Below are 12155 nucleotides of genomic sequence, written 5' to 3'. Positions count from 1 at the left end.
CATCGAGTCCATTAATTCTCCAACTCTCTACCAAGTCTGGTGCTAAACCATGTCCTTAACACCACATATCTGCCTTTTCTAAACACCTCCAGATGTGGGGATTTAACCACCTCCCTGGGAAGCCTGTTCCAGTGCTGGAGAACCCTTTCAGTGGAGAAGTTTCTTCTGATACCCAACCTAAACCTTCCCTGGTTCAACTCGAGCCCACTTCCTCTTGTCCTTTCACTCGCTGCTAGGGAGAAGAGGACCACCCCCATCTCACCCTGATCCTTGTCATTTGTTGAGACAGAGAGAGTGGCCTTGATGGCCACTACTTAAAAGCGCCAGTTGTCACTTTCGGTACAAGTAACACAAAAAATTACTTCCAGTTTAAAAAAAATCATAAAATCATAACTCATAGCTTTATTTTTAAACAATGTCTCTATCAAGAAGGTAAACAGCCAAAAAATTATCTTAACAATACAAGAAATACACCACTGGGCCTTTTCTTTATTCTGTTTTTTCTCTCCAGCTCACTGGCTGCCACTGAATCAAAAATGTAGATGAAGTCTTAAATGGAGTCTCCTGTTAAATTCAGGCTGGTTTTGGCTGGCAGATATACAGCAGAGGCTTCAAAATTAATCCTTTCTTCACGACAGATCATTAAGTGCTCAGAGCTCTAGACGTACCTCTGTCAGTCTAGTTCCAGAGCTGATTATCTGCAAGGTTACTCTGTACTACACAGTACCCCTGAAACCACAGTATTCCTCCACATTTCCAAGACATGCAAATTATCTACACCTTTGTCTGAAAAAGCATAAAGTTAGACCCTGTGATTTGCCTGCTCACCTTGGCTTCTATCCTACCTTATAGTCTACACATAGCTTCTCTATGTCTTCTGACAGTAATGCTTCTACACAGCAGCAACACTTTCTTCCACCACTGTAGGCCTCTCACTGAAAAATAAGCTATCAGTCAAGTACCAGAGAAAACAGTCAAAAATCCACACTTTAAATGTCGTATTTCTAGGCTGTCCCATTTACAGACAGAAAAGTCAGTCTCCTGGCAAGCAAAACAAAATCGACCCAACAGCAGTGACGTGTCAGTGTCCATGGACTGAGCCATCAAGCAGACGTTGAAATTCTCTGAGCTGACCCTGAAGGACTTTCTTCTTTGTGACAAAATAATCACAAGAGCAGATAAGGCGTGAATTACACCATCAGTTTATGGCAGCTGTCACATCATTTACTGCGAGACAGACCTTTACTACACAGTAACAAGCACAACCACCCACAGCCCATACAGCAGATACAAGTTACTTTCACTCCCAGAGTGTGGCCTCACCAGTTCTTGGCATCAAGGATCCTGGATTTACACCTAACTTTACCATCTGCATTATGGTTGACTGACTATTTGAGAAACATTGCTCTCCATTTCAGGTGAAATGCTGCTCCCCATTGCAGCTGTTGCTCACATCTTCCTTGCAAGTCACTTGCATCAGGCAGGCATAATGAAGTCTTAGTAGGGATCACGCTTTAGAGCTGGATCTGCCCAGTTCTTCATGGGAATCTTTCTTCTGGAGGTTTGTGATTCATTTTGGTTCTTATAAACTCAATTTTCATCTCAAACAATGCTGCAGGAAGTAGGATTTGTGTCTCAGGTGTAAAAGCGTTTCTCACTGAATAAGATTAGATCCACAGCACAGCAGGCGACTCATTTCCTTCACCTCAGGAACAGCAGGAGCCATGTCAGGGGCAGTCAGCATCAAACCTTCTGCTGCTCAATACTTATTGATGCCAAAGACTCGAACACCGTGCAGCTGGGGCAGCTTGGGAATAAGCACAGTCAGGAGGGAGGCTGTGTTGAGGATAAAGTGTGTTGGATCATACTTGGTGTAGAAACTTGCTAGGAAATATCTGTGGGAGAAGAGGGAGCAAGCTTAGCTGGTGACAGCCTTGTCTGAAAACCAAATAAAGCACGTCTGACAAAAGTGCTTCAGCAATTGGGGTGATTTCACTAGCTAACAACTGACTGCTCCACATCTGCAGCACTGGCTCCAGGTCTGGGCTCCCCAGTTCAGGAAGGACAAGGAACTACTACAGACTACACAGATGATGAGAGGACTGAGGCATCTCTCTGATGAGGAGAGGCTGAGAGACTTAGGGCTGTTTTGCTGAAGAAGAGCAGCCAGAGAGGGTATCTTCTCAATGCTGATCAATAGTTAAAGGGCAGGGGGCAAGAGGATGGGGCTGGGCTCTCTTCACTGGTGCCCAGTGATAGCACAAGGGGCAGTGAGCACAAACTGGAATGCAGCAAGTTCCACCTAAGCATGAGGAAGAACTCTCCTGTGAGACAGCTAGAACACTTGACCAGGCTGACAAGAAAGGTTGCAGAGTCTCCTTTTCTGGAGAGACTCCAAACCCACATGGATATTTTGATCCTAGGCAACCTGCTCTGGGTGATTCTGCTTTAGGAGGGGAGTTGGATCAGATGAGCCCCAGAGGTCACTTTTGACATCCACCATCCTGTGATTCAGAGGTTCTAGCATATATAGGGCAAGATTATGAAGTATGTCTCTTCCTCCTCATACTTACCAAGGTGCTAAAAAGCAACTCTCTGTTAGCATTTTCCTTGAGCAATTCTACCCACCCCTCAAGCTGGAGTCTCTGATGTCTGCAGCCACATATTTATGGCCAGGTTTTCAATTGTGCCAAACCTGTTACCAAAATACTTGCAGTTCACAGAATCACAGAATGTCAGAGGCTGGAAGGCACCTCAAAAGATAATGTAGTCCAACCCCTCTGCCAGAGCAGGATCACCTATACCAGATCACACAAATCTGCTATCCTGGCAAGCTCAGTGACAAAGCATTCAACATTTTTCAGTGCAAAAATAATTTTTGCTGAGCACATCTGTGACTGCTGTGATTTTAAAATGCCTTCCACCCAATAGATGTTTCCAGAAAACATCTAGTAAAGCTAGATCATGACCCACTCAGATGCAAGAAAACCCAATTGACTACCAACTCCTTCAGGCTTTCAGCCAATATTTTCATTTTACTGATAGGAAGTAGGAAAAGCTGTATCTGAGGAAAGAGGATTTTTTGAGGGGTTCACTACAGATTTTTTTCAGTTTGTATCACTTGTAACCCAACTTTCTAAACACTATGCAGCATTTTCCCCCTCCACTGTATAAGTGGACAACTTCCTTCAGTGAAAAACAGAGAGACTTCTCAAATGTGAAATACTTACTTGATTTCTCTGTTACACAATCAGACTTGTGTCAACAGAGACAGGAGGTATAGCATTTCTTAAGTAACTTATGTACACAGAAGACAACCTTTAGGAGGCAAAGGCAACATGCAAAGGCCTGGACCCCATCAAAAGAGAGCTCCTCCTGACTCACAAGTTCCAAAATGTTAATAAATGCTTCTGTGTGCTAAAGACTTTCAATCTTCATAATGTCACAGTCTTAAAAGAAATTCAAGAGTTAACAGTAAGTTTTCCCAGTGTTTATGGTCTTTCAAATGTGCCCCATTAATAACTGTTTACAAACCTTGACCTCAGTATGTGGAGTGTCAAGTGCTACAGGAAGAAAAATTGTTGATGGTATGGCCTGTAAATACCTATTCCTACATCTGTGACGTGGAAACAGACAAATGAGCCACAGAAAGAGAGAAAATGCTTTTAGAATCTGACTCACAACCCATTTTGCTGCAGCTTTTGAAACCCTGGCTTGATGATTCAATTATTCCACAATAACAGATTGTAACTCACAGAATGATAGGAGAGATTGTGAAGAATTTCCTTGAAGATGTAAACTGCACTCCATAATCCAGCTGTTCCCAGTGTGTCAGGAGCCTAGCTTTCCCCTGATCAGGTGTTTCAAAAGGAGTTCCCTTTACTGCATGTAAAAACACATACATTCCCTGGAGGAAGAGAAAAAGGAGAACTTTGAGCTGCAGATTTTTGTAACTGTTATATTGGTCAAGGTGTTGTGAAAAAAAGAGAGAGAAAATTAATTCCCACCCAGAAGAGCTGCAGGGTTGTGAAGACAAACCGTTAAAGAGGAAGAGACAAGAAGTGATTTGAGGTTGTGTAGACAGTGCTAAAGTCAAAGTCTAGCCCTATGTGACATCCAATCCAGTGCTTTGTCTTCTATATCAGATGGTAAAAGTGGTGTGAAATCAACAGCTTTTTAACCATTTTAGGGCTGATGATGTATATTTACATATAACACTTCCCTAACAGTGCTAACAGAGTTATGTGGTTCAGGCTGCACAAAGCAACATTCAATCTACAAATACTGGCAATATTATAAGGATTGTTGAAAGCTTGCTCAGCCCCCCACCAACATAAAACCCTCAGAAGCTGGAACACCAACTACTAGTGCAATACCATCTGTCCAGTCTTGGCTGCTTTTCCTGCATAGATTCATAGAACAGTTTAGGTCAGAAGGGACCTTGAAAATCATTTAGTTTCAACTCCTTTGTCATGGGCAGGTTCACTAGCCATTAGTGCAGCTTGCTCAAGGCCTCATCCAACCTGACCTTGAACGCCTCCAGGGAGGGGGCATCCACCACCTCCCTGGGCAACCTGTTCCCGTGTCTCACCACCCTCACAGCAAAGATTCTTTTCCTAATATCCAGTCTAACTCTGCCCTCCTCAAGCTTCAGTCCATTCCTTTTTGTCCTATCACTACAAGCCCTCATAAAAATTCCCTTTCCACCTTTCTTGTAGCTCCCATCAGGTACTGGAAGGCTGCTATAAGGTCCCCCTAGAGCCTTCTCTTTTCCAGGCTGCGCAGCCTCCACTCTGTTAGCCTGTCCCCATAGGGGTGGTGCTCCAGCCCTCTCATCGTCTTCACCACATTGGACTTTGTACCTATTTGATGGGAGCCTGCCGAGACTGCCCTGTTAAAGATCACTTTGAACCCGCCGATTTCACACACGGCAGTCTGCCCTCCTCCAGTTTCCACAGCCACTTGTGTTCTCTTACAGAGAGTACACCAACTCCAAGCATGAGTTTTGGCCAGGAAATAACAAAGATTTCCTTTTCTTTCTCTTGGGTTCTTTCTCATGCACATAAATTGTTACAGAAAGATTTATAAAGAAAGAACAAAATCAAACACAAACAATATATTTCTTCTGAATTCCTACAAAGGAGGTGAAATTTGAGCAAGTCACCTCATAGTTTCTTCCACTTTTTTTTCTAGCAGCCCCCTTTGCCAGAGAATTAATTTGCTGAATTAAATCATTGATTTATGATGCTTGCAGCACCTGTTTTAATAGCTTAACCAAAAAAGCACTATCAGGACAGATGCAAATGCTTACTGTATGCCTTGTTTCACATTAGTACTTGTAGGAAGACCACCAAAACCACTTTCAAGGTCAGCTAAATTTTCCCTTAGTGAAAATCCAAGACTTCTTGCTTTGTCGAACCATTCAAGGATCTACTTCCAAAAAGAAAAAGTACCAAATATGCTGAAATATCCAAAGGTGCAGCTTATATTCATTTGCTAGTGTTACACTCATCTTCTAGAATTCCACTAGAAAACTCCTTGCCAGTGAATCCTCACATCCCTGTTGTCATTACAGCTCCTTGCAATGATTTGCTAAGGTGTTTAAGAAACACTTAAGTCATTCTAGTCTCTGCCCATGTCTTCCAAAGTCAGGCATGACAAAGTACAAAATGCTCTAACGAGGCTTACAATCTCACTACTAGTTTTAAACTCACCTACAAACATGAAAAAAAATCAAATAGAATTAAAAATAATGGGTTTTTTTTAAAGGATTCAGGTGGATATTATCCAACCTCAGTCTTGAAAACAAACTATAGTTTTTCTAAATAAGGAAAAAGCTCTATTTTGGTCAAGATTTCTTTGCTGTTCCTCATAGAAAGCTGAGTTAGCAAAGCTTGAGGATGACATAAACTGCTGGATTATGGCCCTCTTTTCTCAGGCTTGCAGTACTTGAATGATTACAACAAAATTACAGCAACCAGGGCAGAGGAGGCAGAAAGATTCCTAATGTCTTAAGCTTCCAAATGATTTTGCACACAAAGTCAACATGCAAATCATAACCCACTGAGTAATAAATGGTTTGGGAGCTTGGGTCAAGGTGGTCCAGTTTTTCCTACTACTTTCAAGTAAGATTATTCTTACATTGCGCTGCTCTGCTCCTCTCTGGTGAGACTTCACTTAGAGTACTGCATCCAGCTCTGGAGCTGTCAGCACATAAACAATGTGGACCTGTTGGAGCAGGTCCAGAGGAGGGCCACAAAAATGATTCAAGGGCTGGAACACCTCTGCTCTGAGGACAAGCTTAGAGAGTTGTGGTTGATCAGCCTGAATAAGAGAAAGCTCTAGGGAGACTTTCTTGTGGCCTTTCAGTGCTTTAGGGGACCTAGCAGAAAGCTGGAAACAGATTTTTTGGCAGGGTCTTTTGTGACAGGACAAGGAGTGATGGTTTGAAACCAAAAGAGGGAGATTTAGACTAGATATAAGGAAGAATATTTTTTACACTGACAGTGGTGAGACACCAGTCCAGGTTGCCCAGAGAGGTGGCAGATGTGCCACCCCTGAAACCACAGCAGGTCAGGTTGTTTGCGGCTCTGAGCAACCTGCTCTAGTTGAGGATGTCCCTGATGACTGCAGGAGGGTTGGACTAGACAACTTTTAAAGATCCCTTACAACCTACAGCCTTCTATGACTTTACGCAGAGTGAAAAAGCTGTATGTTGAAGTCATTGTGAGCTAAAATTTACCTAGCTTGACCAGAAATTAAAGCAAAGAGAAAAAAACCACAAATGTTTCTGTCCAAGGAAATGGGTAAAGTGCTGACATAAAACATTTTGGGATAATAACACGTTTATGTAGAAACATTAGTAGATAATATCCAAGAACTAAAATTGCAATGTATTTTATGGATACAGTACAGCTGAGTAATAGAATACACAAATAATATAATAGTAAGTAATGATTAATAAATACAATAATAAACACTACACTATTATAATAATATGGCATGCACTTCTGAATAATAATGATATACATTTATTAACAGCATAGTAATATACAAACCACTGTGGAAGTCAGTTGGCATGATAAGTTTATGTCTGCAAGATTCTACCTTAAATGCCTTTTAAAAGCATACATAAGCTATACACATACATATATATATATATATATATATATACACATACATAAGGGCAAGGGAAGGTATTCTGCCTCTTTACTCTCGTCAGACCCCACATGGAGTACTGTGTACAGTTCTGGAGCCCCCAACACAAGAAGGACATGGAACTGTTGGAGGGAGTTCAGAGGAGGCCATAAAGATGACCAGAGGGCTACAGCAGCTCTGCTATAAGGACAGGCTATGAGAGTTGGGGCTCTTCAGCTTGGAGAGGCTTCAAGGAGACCTTGTAGTAGCCTTCCAATATCTGAAGGGGGCCTACAGGAAGGCTGAGGAGGGACTATTTACACGGTCTTGTAATGACAGGATGAGGAGCAATGGGTTTAAACTGGCAGAGGGGAGATTTAAACCAGATGTTAGGAAGAAGTTCTTTCCAGTGAGGGCGGTGAAACACTGGAACAGGTTGCCCTGGGAGGTTGTGAATGCTCTCTCTCTGGAGGTGTTCGAGACCTATGGCAGGGGATGGAACTAGAGGATTTTTGAGGTCCCTTCCAACCTAAACCATTCTATGCTTAAGCCCAAAGCAATTACATAGCAATCCACCCCCCCAAAAATGGCCAACACAGTGGATAAGCCAAGTAGAGGTTGCATTTTGGCTAGCTGGAATTCATTATCCATACGGCTGACCATTTTTCTCTTCTCCTGCTATTACAAATAAATAGCTTTTCCAATTTTGATACAAGAGGAGTACTTACCAGGTTGTGAATCACGTTTGTTAAGGTCCAGGCAACAGGGACACTGAAGAAAGGAATGCTGAGCAAGACAATGTGCAGCATGCCGACTCCCAGAGCGTATGTCAGCCACATTCCACGGCTGTTCATCACCCGCGTGTTTGGATTAACCTCACTGTGGGCGACTCCTACATTCATTTTGACTCTACAAAACACATCTGTTTGAGGATTGAGATGACTGTGACAGAGGAATACTTGGCGTACTCAGGTTGAGAGTGTGGGGAAAGCCTGGCATAAATGAGCAGGTCTGGGAGGAGCATAGAGCCTAAAGCAAGGGGTGTCTTGAAATCTTCCAAGTGTGGTTCGTGGAGAAGTCAGTACAAACAGGGAACTGTTTGGTTAAAAGCAAGCAAACAAATAAAATCCACAAGCCATCTACAGAAGTGACATTAAAAAAAATAGTATGCTGAAATTGCAAACCTGCAAGACATCAGGTTTTGTAACTTTTGTCCTCTCTTCTTCAACCTCAACATCTGCAATCCTTTCCTCTACCCTTATCAGGCAATTTTCCTCCTGTTTCTTGTTCATGTAATGAGTAGTGACTAATTCTGCATATACCAACTGCTAGGAAGAATCCACACAGACCAATTCCTGCCTGCTTTTTCTGCAGCAGAGTGCAGATTTCCCCCCTGCCCCTATCCCCATCTGTTAGTTTCCAGACAGATATTTCCATCCTTCAAATCCAGTCAGAATTAGCCAATGGGTTCAGAAGTTTTCTGACTGATAGACAGGCAGAGATACACAAAACAATTTCACAATGCTAATTTCTTCAGGAGACAGACAGAGCTTGGTGGACTTGACACTCTTGTCCTCCTCCTGCACTAATGTTTGTAATGAAAACTTAAAAAGGGAAAAAAATCATGCTGTACTTCATATTCATGTCAGCTGTGAGACTACTTTTATTAATTTATGGGCCTGCGATGGAGATCTTTTACCTGCCTTCCATACCACTCTATGAAAGCACTGTTCAAACACCAAATCCAGCTTCCCTTTGATGGTAGTATTTCTCTTGTGCTCTCTTAGTGTTTCAGAGCCCTGTAACACTTGAGTATTTTGAAATACTAACAACGAGCTGTAGAATAAAAATAGATGAACCCTACACTGAACAGGACACAGCTGATTTTAATCAACAGTTACAAAGGATTTCAAAATGGGAACACATTACCTGAGATGCAGGAAACAAGATTGTTCCTGTCTCCCTGGGGTGCAGCACTACTGGTGAGTGAGTACCTAGACAACAGTGGGACATCATCTACCATCACCATTCTGCCTTGGTGAGACCCCGTCTCGAGTACTGTATTCAGTTTTGGGCTCCCCCGTTTAAGAGGGACAGGGATCTGCTGCAGAAGTACAGCAGAGGACTATAAGGATGATTAGGGGACTGGAGCACTGCCTGATGAAGAGAGCCTGAGGGACCTGGGGCTGTTTAGTCTGGAGAAGACTGAGGGGATTTAATAAACGCTTATAAATATCTGAGGGCTGGGGGCCAGGAGTGGGGGGGACAGGCTCTGCTCACTTGCTCCACGGGATAGGACAAGCAGCAATGGATGTAAGCTGCAGCACAGGAGGTTCCACCTCAACACAAGGGGAACTTTACTGTAAGGGTGACAGAACACTGGGACAGGCTCCCCAGAGTGGTTGTGGAGTCTCCTTCTCTGGAGACTTTCAAGGCCTGTCTGGATGTGTTCCAGTGTGACCTAAGCTAGATTGTACGGTCCTGCTCTGGCAGGGCGGTTGGACTCGATGATGTCTTTAGGTCCCTTCCAACCCCTGACATCTATGATCTCCTCCTAGCTTTCCCTCATGATTCTACATGTTTCACTAGATGGGCACCTTCTCTCAGCTCTCACGGCCAGGCCCTTGTCCGCACAAAAGCAGCGGGGCGCTGTGCCCGCAAGAGTTGGGCTCTCTCCGAGAGCCGCCTCCCTTCCCGGCCACGCACCGTGCGGGCTCCCAGGCAGATCTCCTCCCGCCCCACCGGCCGCCGCCGCTCGCCTCAGAGCTGGGCCTCTCAGCAGCCGCCGCCGAACGCTCTGCGGCCTGCTCGCAAGCACCGCGGCGCGAACAGCAGCGACAGCCCAGCTGAGCCCGCCTGCTCGCCCTCCGAGCGCAACCCCACCTTTCCGCAGAGCCGCCGGGCGCCGAGAAGCGGAGCAGAGCGCGGCCCACGACTCGCCAGCCGCAGGCTGCGCCCGCCGGCGACCTCGTGGGCAGGGCTGTCAGCGAGGGGCGGGGAGAGGCCGGGCCGCCCGCACCGCCCACGGCGGCAGCAGCAGCGGCGGCGGTGTGAGAGCCGCAAACGGGCAGGTAGCGCAGATTTGGCGCCGTGCGGGACGCGGGCTCCCGGGAAGAGCGGAGGGGCGGTGCGGGAGAGGGTAGGGCAGGGCAGGGCAGCTGCCTGCCCGCCGCGCGGGAAACCGCCGCCTTCCACCAGGGCCTAGCCGGGGAGGGGAGGTCTTTCCCCACCGGCGGCACCGCGGCGGGAACGGCTGCCGCCCAGGGCAGAAAGGGACGGGCCTAGGCCTCGGCCTCGGTCTGGTGGGCCGCGGTGCGGCAGTCGCCTCCGAAGCAGTGCCGGGCCCTGTCGGGGAGTGAGGCCCGGAGGCCGGGGCGGCAGCCAGGCCTTGCTCATGGCCATCCACGCCTCTCCCTTACCCTGTGTTTTCAGAGCACTCGTTGTGTTGTACATAAACTCGAAAGTGACCGTCTGCATAGTGCCTCCCTTTTTTCGTTCATCAGCTGAGGAGTTATCCGAGTACGTGCAAAAGGCGGTTGTTGGAGTGGGCTGTGGGTGCTGCTTCAGGCGTCTGTGAAGCCGAAGGAGTTTTTGTTGGCGGTTTTACCCGAGGACCTGCGATACTGGCCTGTTGCTGAGGTGTCAAACTTCGTTTAGAGGGGTAAAAGGATTGCATTAGTGGCGGAGCTCAAACCCACCAGCCCTGCACAGGGTCGCTTGGCTGCAGAAAAAGGGGGCACACCAGAAGCTGGTTTCTCTGTCCCCAGAAACCTGTAAGAGTTATGCCTCATGGAAAACTTATCTTTGGGATCTGCAGCGTTTCTCGTCTAAGATCCTCCCTTGGTTTTGTCAGCATGTTGTGGTGGAGGCATTCTGCTGTGATCTGGCACCTGTCATTAGTAGATCAGTAGTTGGTCTGCCTTCCTTTGTGCCTTTCCCAATTTCGTTGGTGGAAAACTGAATAGTTAGATCTGTTTACCACCTTTGGAGTCTAAATAACAAGTATAAAGCAAAACCTCTTAAAAAGTTCTGATGCTGCTTTCTCCAAACCCTTGTACTCCCCGTCCCAGTTAACCTCGGTTTAGCTTTGTCTTTTGTGTTTATGTTAGAAGTGTCCTGCAATGGTGGTATCAGCTGCATATATCCTGTAGGGTAGTGGTGCTCTGGGGTGTTGGCCGCAGCCCTTCACTGTGTCTTGGCCGCATCAGGAGGAGATCTGGGTCTACTCCATTCCTCCACGTGTGCTCATATCCCTGGGACAGGTGCTGAGTGTGCAGTCTGGGCTTGGAATGAGTTGGCAGGATTGTTTGCCTTTTGATGTAAATAAAATTATGTAATGTGACCTAGCAAAGAACCTGAACCACTCTTAAGATGCAAAGAGCTGTCAGGCAATCCTCTTTCTCCACCCATTCTCATATGCATGAAAAACTGGACTTGAGTGTGTCAGGCTACAAGGATTGAAAAAAAATTTTCTTGGAGCTTGGTTAATATTGCCCATTTGGGTAATCAAACAAAAACGTATGCAAAAAATGTGCAGATACACTTAGAATATATTCATAGTAGAGTGCCTCTGTAGTGCAGCTGAAATTCTCTAGCCATTTTTAAGTGTTTCCAGTGATAGAAATAAGTTTTAAAAATCTCCTCTAGCTTTATAACATGAGGCATCTCCATTTTCAAGTGGAAGATAAAGAGAAATAAACTGACCCAGCTGAGGGCATGTCAAGGGTTAGGGCTGGGCTGGCCACTAAATGAGTGAGAGATACATTCTGTTAACCCCTCTTCCCTCTCAGAGTGAAGGAATAGGGGAGAGAGACTGATGGGTTGGGAAAGAGAACCAGCGCTAATGGAAATAATCACAATAAAATGAAACAGGTACAAAGCAAATATTGAACCCGACCTCTGATGACAGTTAGTCAGTGTCACCACTGATGCTGTGGGCAGGCACTTGGGAAGTCCCAAACTGGACCCCGTGGCAGACAAGAACTGGATTCAGGAACTTGTGGATTGCAATTCCAGAG

The 12155-nt window shown here is 45.5% G+C and overlaps 1 protein-coding gene across 4 annotated transcripts; it reads right to left on the bottom strand.

Annotated features, from left to right (window-relative positions):
• Positions 1 to 368: 368 nt before the first annotated feature.
• Positions 369 to 10354, bottom strand: ORMDL1 (ORMDL sphingolipid biosynthesis regulator 1). Of its 4 annotated transcripts, none has more exons than XM_064157925.1 (5): positions 10021 to 10110; positions 9067 to 9131; positions 7866 to 8232; positions 3756 to 3907; positions 369 to 1895 (listed from the first exon to the last, which is right to left on the bottom strand). In XM_064157925.1, exons 3-5 carry the CDS (start codon positions 8037 to 8039, stop codon positions 1760 to 1762), a joined length of 462 nt encoding a protein of 153 aa, XP_064013995.1. In that variant the 5' UTR covers positions 8040 to 8232; positions 9067 to 9131; positions 10021 to 10110; the 3' UTR covers positions 369 to 1759. The 4 variants fall into 4 exon arrangements, with proteins under 4 accessions (XP_064013995.1, XP_064014014.1, XP_064014022.1 ...); XM_064157944.1 differs by having other exon boundaries at positions 7866 to 8046; XM_064157952.1 differs by lacking the exon at positions 9067 to 9131 and having other exon boundaries at positions 7866 to 8046; positions 10021 to 10354.
• Positions 10355 to 12155: the final 1801 nt, after the last annotated feature.

Source organism: Pogoniulus pusillus, chromosome 2, assembly GCF_015220805.1.
Source record: "Pogoniulus pusillus isolate bPogPus1 chromosome 2, bPogPus1.pri, whole genome shotgun sequence".
NCBI lineage: Eukaryota > Metazoa > Chordata > Aves > Piciformes > Lybiidae > Pogoniulus > Pogoniulus pusillus.
Note: the sequence above shows the minus strand (reverse complement) of the source record. Positions and strands in the feature narration are given on the sequence as shown.

What these genes read in the sequence shown, in the direction of transcription:
- ORMDL1 (XM_064157952.1), bottom strand. Translation starts at nt 8,039, where the DNA reads ATGAATGTAGGAGTCGCCCACAGTGAGGTTAATCCAAACACGCGGGTG. An exon ending in CAAACGTGATTCACAACCTG is followed by an intron (nt 3,908 to 7,865) that starts GTAAGTACTCCT and finishes CTCTTCCTCCAG; the next exon opens with GGAATGTATGTGTTTTTACA. An exon ending in ACAATCTCTCCTATCATTCT is followed by an intron (nt 1,896 to 3,755) that starts GTGAGTTACAAT and finishes CTTCTCCCACAG; the next exon opens with ATATTTCCTAGCAAGTTTCT.